At 36.9% G+C, this 16,097-nt stretch overlaps 2 protein-coding genes across 2 annotated transcripts; both read right to left on the reverse strand.

Annotated features, from left to right (window-relative positions):
- Positions 1-273: 273 nt before the first annotated feature.
- Positions 274-7,521, reverse strand: LOC104230587 (uncharacterized). The gene is made up of 12 exons (XM_009783429.2): positions 7,289-7,521; positions 6,611-6,739; positions 5,435-5,629; positions 4,631-4,678; positions 4,428-4,556; positions 3,647-3,771; positions 3,227-3,337; positions 2,434-2,542; positions 2,199-2,317; positions 1,439-1,592; positions 902-1,046; positions 274-625 (listed from the first exon to the last, which is right to left on the reverse strand). Exons 1-12 carry the CDS (start codon positions 7,412-7,414, stop codon positions 570-572), a joined length of 1,446 nt encoding a protein of 481 aa, XP_009781731.1. The 5' UTR covers positions 7,415-7,521; the 3' UTR covers positions 274-569.
- Positions 7,522-8,896: 1,375 nt separating this feature from the next.
- Positions 8,897-13,727, reverse strand: LOC104230588 (26S proteasome non-ATPase regulatory subunit 6 homolog). Its single transcript, XM_009783431.2, has 8 exons — positions 13,487-13,727; positions 13,261-13,375; positions 11,321-11,411; positions 11,074-11,219; positions 10,754-10,973; positions 10,510-10,618; positions 9,343-9,511; positions 8,897-9,233 (listed from the first exon to the last, which is right to left on the reverse strand). Exons 1-8 carry the CDS (start codon positions 13,620-13,622, stop codon positions 9,059-9,061), a joined length of 1,161 nt encoding a protein of 386 aa, XP_009781733.1. The 5' UTR covers positions 13,623-13,727; the 3' UTR covers positions 8,897-9,058.
- Positions 13,728-16,097: the final 2,370 nt, after the last annotated feature.

The following is a 16,097-nucleotide window of genomic DNA, read 5'->3' on the forward strand; positions in this document are numbered from 1 at the left end:
GTCACAAGAAGAAAAATGTTATGGTGTTCTTTTACCAGTTTAAGGCGCAAAATGCTTAGATTACTGCTCTTTTCACTTCCAATAGGGACTATAGTTCGGTCAATGAAGTGGATAAAAATTATCTGAGACCATAATTCACATCAAAATACACAGAGATTAATTCTCTTCCTCTGCTTAAGCATTGGTGGTAGAGTTTCCACTGGAATTATCAAGATGCGTGCAAGCTAGCCCAACCATCACTTTTACTAAACATCAAATACAAGGACCTTATGGTAAGAAAATGAAAGTAATGACATGTTTTGATGTGTGTCAAGGCCAATCAAAACATCTCTTTTACCTGTTTTGGCAATTATCAACTGATTACAGGCCATGTTGTGCAGATTTTGTTCTAAGGCCGCTGGAAAAAAAAAGTACAAGATATGAAGTGTTTTATGAAATCAATTGCACTTTGTCCTGAAAACCTTTGCTACAAATGCAAATGAATAGAAATGAAAAGCTCTTTCTCCAAAACATTAGCAACATGACCATCTCCAATTTGACTCATACTAGCTCCCCTCCATAGTTAAATGTTATTTTCCAGGCTTTCTTCTAGTTTTATGTCCACGTGATCGCTTCATATCTTTAGCTGAAACAAAATAAGACGTATAACGATGTGATTCATTGTTAGAGCTGTATAGCCAGTATATCAAACAAGATTTCACTTAGTAACCGTAGTGACTATAGCACTCAAATACTCATCTGTGTATCACTACAAACTCCTTTCCCAGCCAACAACAAATATAAAATTACAACAACAACAACAATAAAGTGGTACAAATATAAAGACTGCATATTATCTTGCCAAGATATGGATTGACTTAATTAACTGGACAAAGAATGAGACGTTGTATTACGGACTAACCTGTCAATCTGCCAGCATCGTACAAAGCTTCCTCAGCGATAGGTCTCCACTGTTCAGCACACGAATGACTTATTCCCAGACCAACACTAAGCCCTCTCAGTAATTGCAGAGTTCGAAGAACAGAGAAAAGTTCTTCTGGAAAAGCCTAACGTCAAATAGAATTGTTTTTAGACTTTGATCCTGGTACGCAATTAACCTTACACGTGATAGGTAATTAATCAGCAAATAAGAAAGGCGGGTGAAGGACATGCAGATAGAGTTGTACAATGCGTCATTACTTTACTAAAGTAACAAAAAGAACTTGAGAAGGTAATGAGACTGCATTTTTTAGTTTACATCTCATTACAACATTTAGCGAGAGGTTGTCAACTTTTGTCTTCAATATCTATGACTAATCAAACTGGTGGACCTAATGTAGACAGGTAGTATCATGTGGCAAAGTTCATAGATTCTTGACTAGTATATGTGACCCTTGCTAAAAATGATTAAAATCGGGAACTGTAAACACCAGAGGTTCAAAGCACAGGTATCACATACCTCAACTGCAATTTTTTTGACCGAAGATTCTTCTGAGAAAGGTTGCAGGGTCTTTACACCAGGTGGCAATTTTGTATCAAACATCCCTTGCGCCAATTTAAGCCTTTCTTTCTGCTCGTCCTCACAATTGCTCAGGGTGTTTAGGCCAAGCTCCCTTTCATTCAACGTGGGAGGTGTTCAAAGACTTGGAACATATCAGAATTCATGATAATGTAATTTTTGCAACAACTCTAATTAATCCTAGAGAAACAATTTTCCCATTTCCATTTTTGTAGTTAGTCGCAAGAGCAGTTGGTTTGCTCCAAGAAATCAATTCCATTTTCCATTCTTCACACTTGAATAGAAATAGAATGCTAATGCTGCTTTCTTTTCCACATGAAAAAGGCTGTTTTACATTAACAATCTTGCCCTTTGATGAGAAATTTTCACATTTCAATGACATTGATTCATCCTCCCACTTAATATTTATCCTATTTTCTTTTTCAAAACTGAAAGAAGATATTTTAATTACAAGTTATGGGTAGTAAATTTTGAAGGGTAAAAATAGTTATTGCCACTACCAACTTATTTTCATGTGACTAGCTAGAACTTAAACTGCTGTTTTCTTGTCTATTTATTGTATGGTCACTTTCTCTGTAGGAAGAATGGTTTTAATTTAGAGGTATTGAGTCCTACCCTCAGTATTTTGCACAATTTCATTTCATCGGAAAGAAAACCAATTTTGAACATATAACAGGAGATTCGTAGGTAAATTCCTCACTTAAAGCTTTCTTTGGCCCTCGTAGCATCGCCATCCGCAATAGCAAGAACGAGATTAGCATAACCAAGCCTGAGATTTTCTGGAAGATCCTTAACTTGTCCATAATCCAGCAATGCAACCTTAATAATTAAGAAAAGAATGGCATGATCCTTGTCAGCACTCTGAACAAGAACAAATTATATATAATCACCGAGAACTGAATGCGGAAGAAGAAAAAGAGAAGACGCATACTTGCCTCAGCACCTCTACAGATTAGAATATTGCCAGGGTGTGGATCTGCATGAAAGAAACCGCTCCTGAGTATCATCTGTCCATAAGCCAGGGACAAACTTTTAAGAATGTTCCTGCATGCAGAAGTAACCAAATAAGAGAAGCTGAATGACGTTGAAAAGAGACTAGGAAAAATTGGAAACTACCGACTTTATAAATAGTAATGATAGTATGGGAATAAATTATTTATGCAGAAATAAATTAACTGAAAGAGTCATATTAAGAGAATAAAGACTTCTCTTTAGGAAATATTTGAGAAGGAATAACAGAGTTCTGCATTAATTTAATTAATGACGCATTACTGAAAAAAAGGGAGCTCTTTGCAACAGTTAACATGGCAAAGAGCTGAGAAGTTCAAAGTGAAGATTGTGTGGCGGAACGTTTTAGTACGGCAAACATCTCAAGCTATGTAGCTTTTGAGAATATACTTTATGTTCTTAAATAAATAGGTAGGTGGCAAGACATCTTCAAAAGTTCTTCTGGTTGAGAGGAGAGATTTTGAAGAATCTCATCTCTAACAAGATATAGGTGTAGAATGAGAATCTTTCATGGAGATAAGTGGCGTAATAACCTAGAACAAGTGTCGCAATCACCATAAAGTTTGTTAGTTCAGGAATAATTCAGAAACCAGCTATTTTGTGTTAAGTTTAGTCTTGCAGAGATAACAAATATATCGAAAGACATGGTGACCAAAATAAATTGAGAAGACAAAATATGACGTGAAATCTAACTTCATTCTGAGAAATCTAGTTTCTTACTGCTTTGCCACTGCTGCAACTTTACCATCTGGACTTATGCCTCTCTTCGCCATTTCATCTCCCAGCTTCACGATCGGGGTTCCATCAATATATTCCATCATTAGGACCCTCCTATTACAAAATTTAGACAAAAAAAAGGGATTATTAAGGTAAATGAAAAGAACTTACATTGTTCATATAAAGTTCATAAATCTAACAGAGAATACAGACAAACCGATCGAGGTTGAAAGTAAATGAACCTAACTTACATCTATTAGTAGTTGGAACGATGAAGGCAAACAAGATGTGAGAATTTAGTTTTCAACAATCTCTTGATCCACCTTATAACAGCAAGACATCTCAAATGTCCGCTGAATATCAAAATTTACCAACATTCGAATATGAAAACATCAACTGGTCAAATATTCAGCAGCAGTTCACCTTGTGACAATATCTCGAAGCACCCGGGGAACAATAACTGGGGACTTTTTGTTATTTTCGTAGAGAAAACGCCGAATTCTATCCATTGCGTCAGCCTCTCTCAAAAAGTTGAATTCACACCCAATCTTAGATGGAAGAAGTGAAATCAGTTTATTGAAACAATAGGATAAACAGAAGAAACTTGAACTATGAGCAGTTAGGAGGCAGAAGAAAATCAAAAAGCTTGTGAGCTCGTCAGGAAGCTATCAGATCAAAAATAGAACCGCCTTGATCAGGTATGTAATTAGCTCTAGAAGAAGAAATAATGCACTTTTAGCCTATTTAACCGCACACAGGAGATAATTCAATTACGGCATCAAATATATATTTCCAGAAGCTCGATGCCAGTTGCAATTATACTAACTACTACTGGTATTATTGTTATTGTTGTTGTTAAGTCAACAACAACTCTGACCATCGACTCATAACGCCAATCAACTTACATATAAGCATTAAAAATCATCATTTGCAAAATAAAATGTTGAGAACAAAGCTCAAAGAAATATAAAGGCCTTAAATCTAATAACGATGTGTTCAGATGATGAGAAGTAAGAAACAGAAACCTCAACGTTCCCATTTTCTTTAAACAATCATCGGTGCCTACAATCTGACCCAATTTGTAACTAATGTCAAAAAGAAGTCCCGTCTACGGAAAACGTGCTTGCATCTACTTTCAGTTGTTTTACATAAAAGTTAGGGCCTGATGTTACAAAGAAGTCACATATACAGGATTTTTACGCACCTGTTTCTCAATTTCCTTTGTTAAAGAGTAAAGATCAAATTTTATATCCATCTTCTGCAAGTATAGTGCGAAAGCTTGCAAGTTGTGGATATCCGTCATCATCAATTCCTGGACCCCAGGGTGTTGCACCTTGAGCAAGACAATGATTTTAGAACCTTATAATCGCATGAAAGCTGCAATGCTTATGAGTCAAATTCTCTTACCTTGACAACAATATCTTTTTTGTCACCTTTGAGCCTCGCTCTGTGAACCTAATCCAAGTACAGAAAACAATAGTTGGACCACTTAGGAGCAAAGTAATGTTAATTCTTCTTTATAACTAGAATGTAGCTCAAAGATACGACATTTAGAAACAATCTTTTATTTGGCTTTGAACTGTCATACAGGTTCAAATCATGTGGCCTTTTAAGAGATGCATAACACTGGTTCTTAGGTTAAACCGTTAAAGCTACTGGTGTTATTAAGATAGGGCCCAGGCCCTACATAAACCATATAATTTTAGAATATAGTGGAGATTGTTATCCATGAGAACAGATCAACAACAGCTAAGATTGAACAAAATCGTTTAAGCCGTTTCTCATGCCCATCTGTAGAGGGTCATCAAAACCAGATAAACCTATGACTGCCTTCCATTTGAGAGATGATTTTCCTCCGTTTATTTGCTAAAGATGTAACTAGCGACGTTTTTGCCATTACCACTGAAATAGGGCCCTGTTAACGTGCCTAATATGTTTTGCCACCTATTAGCACAAAATAATTTCCACATTTTAGTCCAAGAAAAGGAGTCGGTTGGATTGCAGACCTCAAATCAATGAATAAATGCATCTCCTCTCTAACAACTTAAGCTTTTAGAAAAGGCAGTCACACAATTCAATAAATCCAAATGTTTACACTAGCTGCAAGGTCAATATTTCAACTTAAACTTTCCTAGTCAACAGTCAAAGAAATGCCCATCAGTTGCTCTATGATGTACTAACACAATGCTTTAGATCAAACTTAATCGTTACCTGTGCAATAGAAGCAGAACCCAGAGGATCAACGTCAAATCTTTCAAACAATTCATCAACATTTCGACCCAATTCCTTCTCCAGCACAACCCTGACAATATTATACGGCGTAGCAGGTGCTTGATCGCACAGAGTAACTAACCTCCTCACCCATGCAGCTGGAGCCAAGTCTGGTTTCCCAATGATTTGAGCAACCTAATATTACCATCATGTCCACTTAATCAAATCTCACTCTAAAAACTACATCCTAAGTATTTAATACGAACTGTAACTATCGAGCACAAACTTAAACCCTCTGTTCATTGAGTAATATGGAGGCAATTTACTGTCTGCTAGAGGCTTGGAAGAACAACTTTTAACACGATACATCAACCTCAAAAGCGTTACAATAAGTTTTGTACTAACATACTGCTAGCACAGTCTACTGCATATATTCCAATGTCCATTACACATATAAACTTGACCAGATTTATTAAAACAAATCATTAAATATTGCTTAGAAAGGTGGAAAGCAGCAATCTTTCACTTTCTTGTTTCATTCTTTCCTCGAACTACCTATATCCCAATTTATGTGATGTACTTTTCTTTTTAGTCTGTTCCAGAATAATATTATTATATATTATTATATTTAAAAATAATTTAACTTAAAACTTCCCGCTTTACACTTAATGAGATGAATTACAGCCACACAAATATCTATGAATTGTTTTAGACCATCAGTTTCAAAAGCCTTTCTTTCTTTCTTAAACTCCGTGTCAGTCAAATTGAGACAGTGGGAGTAGTTAATAACAACAATAGTGGCGGCAAATGGTTTAAAAAAAAAAAGTTATCCACTCATATTATCTATCAATAAATGGGTTGAATAATGAACTTTTAAAAACAGGTCAAATATGGATAAAAACCATATTATCCATTTAGAAAATGGATTTGAGTTTCCTCAAGTTTGGGTGACTATGAATTCTCCCAAAAGTGATCATGTTCAAGAAGTCGTGGATAATATGGATATCCATGCTATCCGCTGGTTAACCCATTTTTTATCCGTATTAACTATGGGTCGGGTCGGATAATTTATCCGTATTTCTCATTATCCGTTTTCGATCAGCCCGTTTGCCACCCCTAAACAAAAGTAATATCTCAAGATTGAAAATTCTATCTTAGAGACAGATTATTGAATACCTTTAGGAAGAAGCCACCAAGGTCAGAGCACATATTATATATTTTCTCAGCTGCAAACTCATGCTGCCTCTCCCACAGTGCTTCTTGTTTTTGCACATCTTTTTCAAAGCCAACTCTCAATTGAAACACCTAATATACAGCAATTAAAACCCCTAATTTACTTCAGTAACCCAATGAACCAATAAATAACTCTCAAATATATAAGGAAAATGCACAGAATAACTAACCCAAAGAAAAAAAGAGCACCCCTCCTTCAGTCTCAAATTAACACCTAAATTAGCGTATTTAGCTCAACCAGAATGTACTATTTATAACTCCCTTTGTCCAGGCACATTTTCCTTTATAGTTTGTCCCCAAAAGAATGACATATTTCTATATTTATAAAAAAATTAACTTTAAACTTTTCGTTTTAACCTTAACGAGACGATTTATAGCCACACGATTGTTGTTTTAGACCACAAGTTTTAAAATTCTTTCTTTCTTTTTTAACCTTTGTACCTAATCAAACATGGTCAGACAAAATGGGACAGAGGATTTACCATTTTGTAGTTTGATATCTATCCTAAATTCTTCTAATTTTAAAAATTAATCTAGTCAAAATTTGGATAAATATCACACTGCAAATTGGTTATTTCTCCTAACAAAGTACATTCAGGGCACTTAAAAAATGAAGAGTACCTTATAACCAGTATAGATATCTGAAACACGAACCCAAAACTGGAAAGAACGTTGCCAAGGTCTGATACAAGAAGATAGCTTTTCTTGAAAGTCCTTAATGTCAAATTGAATATTCATGGCTCCCATAACTCTATACAAGGCATTGGTTTTGGTAAATTATATTACAATGGGATAAACCAATATTAAAGAGACCATATTTTACTCCTTGTAGTTTCTTTAAAGAGCCTGCATGGCTCAATAGTACAAAAAAATTTAAAGGACATTAATAGCCATTCACCCATTCTCTTGCTTGTGGCTGAGAAAATATCGGTATTTCTTTCTTCTCTTTTCATTTAATTTTTCTCAAGGGTTGCTTGGAATTCTAGTTAGCACTGGGGATTTTCTTGAAATTGATGGATATTGGATTTTACTTAAATTTCCAAAGAGGGCTTAAAAATAAAAAATAATCAGATTTACCACTAGTAATTGAAAAATAATTACAATTTCAAAAGTAATGGGAATTTAGCCACTTTTTCATGTAAAGATAAAAACCGAATAAAAACACCCTTAAAAATCCGGAAATATTCTAGTATATTGGAGTTCGAATTTTTTATATATGAGCTTCCAGCATAATATGCTAGAGTTCCAACATAATATTCGGGAAGTTTATATGCATGAACTTCATAATCCCGCATATTATGCTGGAACTTTGCGTGTGCTGGAGTTCCAACATAATTTGCTGGAAGTTTATAAACAAGAGCTCCATAATCCCGCATATTATGCTAGAACTTTTCATGTTTCAGCAAAACAAAGGCTATTTTTCAATGACTTTGCAACGATTACCAGTCCGAGAACTGGCTAGTCAGTGTTATTTTCACAGTATTTCAGTGCCATGAACCCCCCGAAAAAAAAAAGTTGGGTTGTACCTTAGATATATAGCTTGCGGTCAATAAAAAATATATTATAGTATTATACTAAGTTATTCACGACATCTTTCCCAAAAACCAATTGGGATAACTCATTTCCTGGAGTTCTTAATAGTTTTACTTTTGGTCAATAAATGGTGTCACTTATCAGAGTAATCAGTGAAAAGTCTAACCTAGTGCAAAAGAATTAGCTGCCCTGGCTTGAGGTTGAGAGAATTGAGAGAGAATTGCCCTCCACCAATGTACTCAATGGCTAATTTGTGAATCATCCAGTTAAAAAAGCAATCTGGTGCACGAAGCACCACGCGTGCAGGCAGGGTAAGAGAAGAGCCGCACACGCACCTTAAGAGGGTGTAATATCGGTAGCTGATTCCACATCTCGAACCCATGACGGTAAGTCACACGCACTTTAACAGGGTGTGATATCGGCAACCTACCCTAATACAAGCATCAATAACTGATTCCACAGCTCGAACCCATGTCAGTAAGTCACACAAAGACAACTTTACATGCTCGAAGGTTTCCCTTCTTTGTGAAAGATCCAGATGTGTTACATAATATAGTATACGATATGTGATAAACCAATTCTTTAACTTCACTCAAATAGAACTCTCAATCACATCCATCATCACTAGCACAAAAAGTTGAAAGGAAATGGAGTAAGATTTTAGAAGATGCTCTGAATGTTTTGAAAATATATGCATATCCCAACAGAGAAAATCTCTTTGATTTCATAAAATTACTAAATGGTAGTCCGAGAGCTCGAAATGAAAAGGCAAATCACATCCAGATTAGTGTTACGTGAGTTTGAACTAAAAACAATTACAGGCCACCAAACATTTTCAAACTTGATGGTTTAACTGATTCAGAGATCGATGACACGAGAAAGCTTTTGAATGCGATTCAACAAGAAGTCCCCTTGCTTGATAGTTGCCTGGTAAAGAGCATTCTTTGCATCGGGACGATTGGTTTCCAGAACTCCAGCCACTTTATCGATCTTGCAATGCAACTTCCCTGCTGCAATGAACCGAGATAGTTCCCTGAATGGAAAAAAGAAAATGTTGAATTATTATGGATGTTACAGTCCTCACTCCGACTTAGAGCATTACACATCAGTGACCAGTGCACGGCTACAGATTAAAGACTTACAAATCGATGAAATCCTCAGACACCCCAAAAGCCTTGGCCATGGCCTCAATTGTAACACTCTTGTAGGACTCCAGAAACTGGGAATACACAACTATTCTGACTTCCCTCATAAAATATCTGAAGTGTGGCTGCAAGTACCGGTCCAACTTAATATGCTCCGTCAAGCCAGCTGAAAACATCAGTAAGGTCAAAGTCAAACAGTTGCAACTGATATATCATTCAGGGCCTCACATGACCCTAGCGATCAACATATAGGGTGAATCACAAGTCGAAGTGTATAATAGACATAGCATGCTCACCTCTCTGTAACTCAATACTAACATATCACATTTTAAACTACCCTATCTATACACATTAACAGGAGTCTTATCTTTCTTTTATGCAAGGGTCAGCCGTTCTCTTATTGGCCCATCTCCAATAAGCCAATTAGTTAAGAAACTGACATGAATTCAATTGGCCTACAATTTTGTATTAGAGCTCTGAAGGGAACTAAATTTACAAGTAATAGGAGTAACTCTTAATGAAAATGATATCCTACTATGCAGGCTTTTTGACAAACACTACAATCTATTTGAAAAATTCCAGGATTCTGCTGAAAAATTCATAGATTAAAGCTACCAGAAACATTCAGAAGCTCAGGAACACCTAAAAAGCCAATTCAAATCTCTATTTGAGGTCAAAAATACATTCCATGATATAATTGCATTATTTTGTTTCGATAGTGGATACATCTAAAATCTTCTCATCCTGATATAAACCAGGTGCCAGAAAGAAAGTCATTTTTTTCATTGTTGATATGTGCCAGAAAGAACATCTTTACGTCTTTTCGAGCTTATAACACTCACATGACTAATAAAGAGCCATACCTTCATGTTTTTATCAGTCGTCTAGATATTAGAAAGAATCTTTAAAAAAAATTAGGAGACTGTATAACAGTTGTTCAACCTATTTCACAATCAAGGTCATCTGACACTCAAAACTTCCAAACAGGATTATCAAGAACCAAGAATTTGCAAACACTACACTCTCTGTCAAAATTGCCAGAAAAAACCCATCAAGTTTTATAGGACATAATCTACATTAACTTAAAGATAAGGACCTTTGCGAACTACAAATGCACACTTAAACATATGAAAAGAGAAAATGAATAACAATGGAAAAGCTTACCAAATGCAGAGAAAAATGACTTGTACTGACACTCATATAATGAGTTCATGAACTCAGAGAGATATGGGATCTTTCCTATTACTGTCAAGATCTCTGGTGCATCCACTACCTGCAACATATACCAAAATGAATTTGCAAGTATTCGTCACAGTAACATCTAGGATATTCCGGGAACACAAATTTCAAGTTCACAAATCCCTCATCCTACAAAACAAGGATAGTAAAGGGAGTAATAGTTGAATACCTTCTGTTTCAAGGAAACCCGATCCAAGGTAATGATGCTTGTAAGGACAGTATAAAATATGAAAGTATCATAAGGAAAAATCTCATATGTGGTAAAAGTTGAGATAGAATCGAGGAAAAGATCTGCTGCTTTCTTGAAGTTACGAGTGGACATGCAGAACAACCCTTCATACACCTTCAACCTGTTCTTTCTCTCCCAGTCACCCCCCTCTTCAAATAACCTGTCAGCAAAACATTGGGAGTGAGCTTAATAACTAGATAAGGCATTCAGAACATCGTGCCTCATAACATCTGAACTGCTTGTTAGACCCTCCTACTTACTTCTTTGCCTTATCTATGCTTTTAGAAATGAGGTCAAAATCCAAGTCAAAGAATCCCATCTGCAAGGTATAGAACACCAAGTCCATCTTTTGTCCAACTGCAACAGTTTTGCCCTCGGTCACCTTGAGTTGTTCAAGTGCTTTCTCCTGGATTTTAAATAAGATAAAGATTGATTGAGATTTGCCCAGTGTGAAGTGTGAATAAATAACAACTGAGCAATTTTAGGGTGACGAGAGAGACAGACTACCTTATCACCAATCCGAATGTAGAACAACGATTTTGCCAAATGAGCTTCCCGAACTTCACTTTCACCCAAGTTTTCTTCAGCATCAGCAATCCTTCATGAATGTATCATGTTAGATGTGTGGTTAAGTGTAAAAAACAATGAAACCCGACACCCTCCTCTCACTTTCCCGGACTTTGAATAATAAAATACAAAAACAGCACGACCTGGTATGCCCAATTTGGCTCAAAACAATATACCAAGTAGTCATCCATACAATGCCGCACTATGACCTTTTTAAGAATGATAAGCCCATCCACTTAGCAAGACATTACTTTCTCTAAGTTATGAGAAACATAAGATTAAGATAAACCAAGATACCAACTGTACATAGCAATGTTACCAGTAATCATGATTATTAACATCCATAAGAATACAATTGCAAGCGCACTTCCCATCTCCAAGCAAAATCTATAGGAGGGCAGAAACTGCTCATAGTTTCACCAAAATATATTTCACATGTTCTTCAGATACACCGTATGGAGAATATAGGTGGTGAATTCTGAAACGCTCTTGCCCCGAATGCAGGGCTTACTAAAAACTGAGTAAGGAAACTAGACTATAGAAGTGTGCAGACTGTGCTCCAGCCAGTATTACTTGCCTCTAATAAAACTTAGCTTCGATAGCATTCTGAGCATCTCCTTCCCAGCAGCACCCCTGCCTGTTGTCATTCAGTCTCTTTTTATAATTGCATTCGTGTACACAAAAGCCAAATCTTTAGATTACAGGTTTTTCAGCAAATCAATAATTCACCTTCCACTTTCACAAAGTAAAACTAATTTTTAATTAGCCCACAAAATATGACCTTCTCCACAGGTTGGAAGAATTTTAACACCATATTGTATTGCAAAGTTTCTAAAATCTAATACCCTAATTATTTGGAATTCTAAACTGCAAGGTTACTATGTTCTCTTGATGAGAATGTCATCTATATACGATTTGAACTTATTAAAAACACTGACCATATGATGTCCAAGTGAAATAGACTAGAATATCAAGTGCAGCCCCTCTCTTTATCTATTTAACCTATTTCTATACCTTAACCTACAGTCTCCTTCCTCCAAAACCAAATAACCTAATTTATCCGTGTTCCCAACAAAACTAGCCTTGCAATAGCAACTCAAGCTCCACCTACCCCATCATAAGAGGGACAAAAAAACAATCCTCTTAACTTCATACTACTTCACTCCTTAATTTTCTCACATTTTGCATCTCAAGAATTCCAAAAAATGATCTTTGTCCTGCACTTTAAAATGATCATGTAATTGTTTTGGAATCAGATTCTGCAACCTTTTTTCGGGATAACCGACACATCCCCAGGGGTTAGTGGGCATAGTTCGAACTTGGCGGATAATGAGCTCGTCCCTCCAACCTTCTCCACTTAAATAACAGGTTTTTTGTCAGAGGTTAGATTTCATAACGTGTGGCTAACTCACACATCAATTGTTGCTCTTACCATTTGAAATGAGATCCTGCAACTTTTAGTAACATACAGCTCCTAAATATCTAAGTATTACTTTCCGTAGATAAAAAATTGGGTCAAATTAAACTTTATCCAAAGAGGTCTCACATTCAAATCCCATCAAAAGTACAAATTTGTGTCCAACTTACATTTAATATTCTCACTACTAATATGTTCTAACGGTGGCAGTTTCCCTACACTCAACCCAAAAAACTATAAAGCAAAAGGAACAAAAATAAGACTATCAAAAACAACATCAACAGCTACGCCTCAGACCTAACGAGCTGGGGTTGGCTATATAAACCCTCACTGACCACGTTACTCCATTCAAATCGTCCCATGTCAACATTATGCAAATATAAAACTCCGAAGCAAAATAAAATGAAGTGCAGTGTATCAAATCACACTATATGCCGATAAAAATAACGAAAAAAAGACTTACTTTTCATCGAGTTTTTTGAGTTCATCGGCAATTTTAGCACGCATAGCATCAAGAACATTCTGATCCACAGTCAAAACCCCATTAGCAACTAGGGTTTCATACAACGGAACCATATCTACAAAACCCCATTTACAGACAAATCAGTATAAACCCACAAAATGAAATACAGATTTAAACTTTAACAAAACACGTCTAAATATTCCTAAAAATTATCAATCAGATTTACCATTGGAGACAACAGATTCCAAAACTTCTTCACGGAGGCGAACTTTATCCAAGTCATTGACATCTGCGTGTGTCAAAAGGAAGAGTTTGTGTGCAAGAACTAGCTGGGGTTGTTGTGTTCCTTCTTCCGCATCCATGGCTACCTTTTTCTTTGCTATTTCTTGGTTTTTTTTTGTTTCACTGTATTTCTTTCAGATTCTTTCTTGTGGAAGAGTTTATACAAAGTTTTCTTGGGAAAGTTTAAAAAGGGAAGGGGGTTGGGGGCTTTTTTCCCGAATTAATATGGGCTTAGAGTTGGCTAATGTTTGGGCCAGAATTTGAACTCAAATATACAACAACAAAAAAAACAAGGTGCTTTGCACAAATGTGATTATTTCGCGTCACAATGTAAATTTTGATCCCATTAATTAAAAATTAAAAAAATATTCTAACCCTAAATTTTGAAGCACGCTGTCAGAACTTGAAGTACACTGTCAGAATTTTGAAGCACACTACCCCAACAACATTTATGGATTTGATGAATCGGGTATTTAAGCCCTATTTGGATTCTTTTGTGATCGTCTTCATTGATGATATTTTGATCTACTCCCGCAGTTGAGATAAGCATGAGCAGCATCTTCGAGTTGTACTTCAGACTCTGAGAGATAGTCAGTCATATGCCATATTTTCAAAGTGTGAGTTTTGGTTAGACTCGGATGCCTTTTTATGATATTTTTATTTACCGAGAGCATTAAAGTGGATCCTAAGAAGATTGAGGCAGTTCAAAGCTGGCCTAGACCTACTTCAGCTACAGAGATTCAGAGCTTCCTAGGTTAGGCGGGTTATATCGCTGGTTCGTGCAGAGGTTTTCATCCATAGCAACCTCATTGACCAGATTGATCCAGAAAGGTGCCCCATTCAGGTGGTCTAATGAGTGTGAGTTGAACTTTCAAAAGCTCAAGACTGCTTTGACTACAGCCCCAGTGTTGGTGTTGCCTACAGGTTCAAGATCCTACACGGTGTATTGTGTTGCATCGTGTATTGGGCTTGGTGTAGTATTGATGCGTGATGGCAGGGTGATTGCATACGCGTCTCAACAGTTGAAGGTTCATGAGAAGAATTACCATGTTCATGACTTAGAGTTGGTAGCGATTGTTCATGCATTGAAGATTTGGAGGCATTACCTCTACGGGATGTTGTGTGAGGTATTCATAGATCATCAGAGTCTACAGTACTTGTTTAAGCAAAAGGATCTCTACTTGAGGCAGCAGAGATGCTTGGAGCTATTGAAAGACTATGATATTACCATTTGTATCATCTCGAGAAGGTCAATGTGGTGGTCGATGCCTTGAATAGAAAGGTTGTGAGTATGGGTAGCCTTTCATATATTCCAGTTGGTGAGAGACCGCTAGCATTAGATGTTGAGGCCTTGGCCAATTAGTTCATAAGTTTAGATGTTTTGGAGCCTAGTCGGGTTCTTACTTGCACGGTTGCTCGAACTTCTTTGTATGAACACATCAGAGAGCGTCAGTATGACGACCCTCATTTTCTTGTACTTAAGGACATGGTGCAACACGATGATGCCAATCATGTTTCTATTGGAGAGGATAGGGTGTTGTGGATGCAAGGTTGGATTTGTGTGCCCAATATGGATGGGCTTCGTGAGTTGATTCTTGAGAAGGCCCACAGTTCGCAGTACTCTATTCATCCGGGTGTCACCAAGATATATCAGGATTTAAGGAAGTATCATTGGTAGAAAAGAATGAAGAAAGATATAGTTGCGTATGTGGCTCGGTGTTTGAATTGCCAATAGGTGAAGTACAAGCATCAGAGACTTAGGGGTTTGCTTTAGAGAATTGAGATTCCAGAGTGGAAGTGAGAGCTTATTACCATAGATTTCGTTGTTGGGCTCCCACAGACTTAGAAGAAATTTGATGCAGTATGGGTCATTATAGATAGATTTATCAAACTTGTGCGTTTCATTCCAGTGGCATCTACTTATTCTTCAGAGCGGTCAGTTGAGATCTATATCCGCGAGATTGTTCGTCTTCACAGTGTGCCAGCGTCCATTATTTCTGATGGAGGTACGCAGTTTGCATTGCACTTTTGGAGGGATGTACAGTGTGAGTTAGGTACACGAGTTGAGTTGAGTACAACATTTCACCCCAGACGTAAGAACAATCCGAGTGCACCATTCAGATATTGGAGGATATGTTTGGCGCCTGTGTTATAGATTTCGGGGGTTCTTGGGATCAGTTCTTGTCGCTTGGGGAGTTTTCTTGCAACAACAGCTACAAAATCGAGTATTCAGATGGCTCCTTATGAGACCTTATATGGGAGGTGATGCCGTTTTCCAAATGGTTGGTTTGAGCCGGGAGAGGCTTGGTTGTTGGGTACCGATTTGGTTCAGGATGCCTTGGAGAAGGTCAAGATAATTCAGGATCGACTTTGTACAACACAATCTAGACAGAAGAGTTATGCCGATCGGAGAGTTCGTGATGTTGCATTCATGGTTGGAGAGAGGATTTTGCTCTGGGTTTCACCCATGAAGGGTGTGATGAGGTTCAGGAAGAAGGGCAAGTTGAACCCTAGTTATATCGGACCCTTTGAGTTCCTTGAGAGAGTTGGTGAGT

The sequence above is a fragment of the Nicotiana sylvestris genome, chromosome 11 (assembly GCF_000393655.2).
Source record: "Nicotiana sylvestris chromosome 11, ASM39365v2, whole genome shotgun sequence".
Lineage (NCBI taxonomy): Eukaryota > Viridiplantae > Streptophyta > Magnoliopsida > Solanales > Solanaceae > Nicotiana > Nicotiana sylvestris.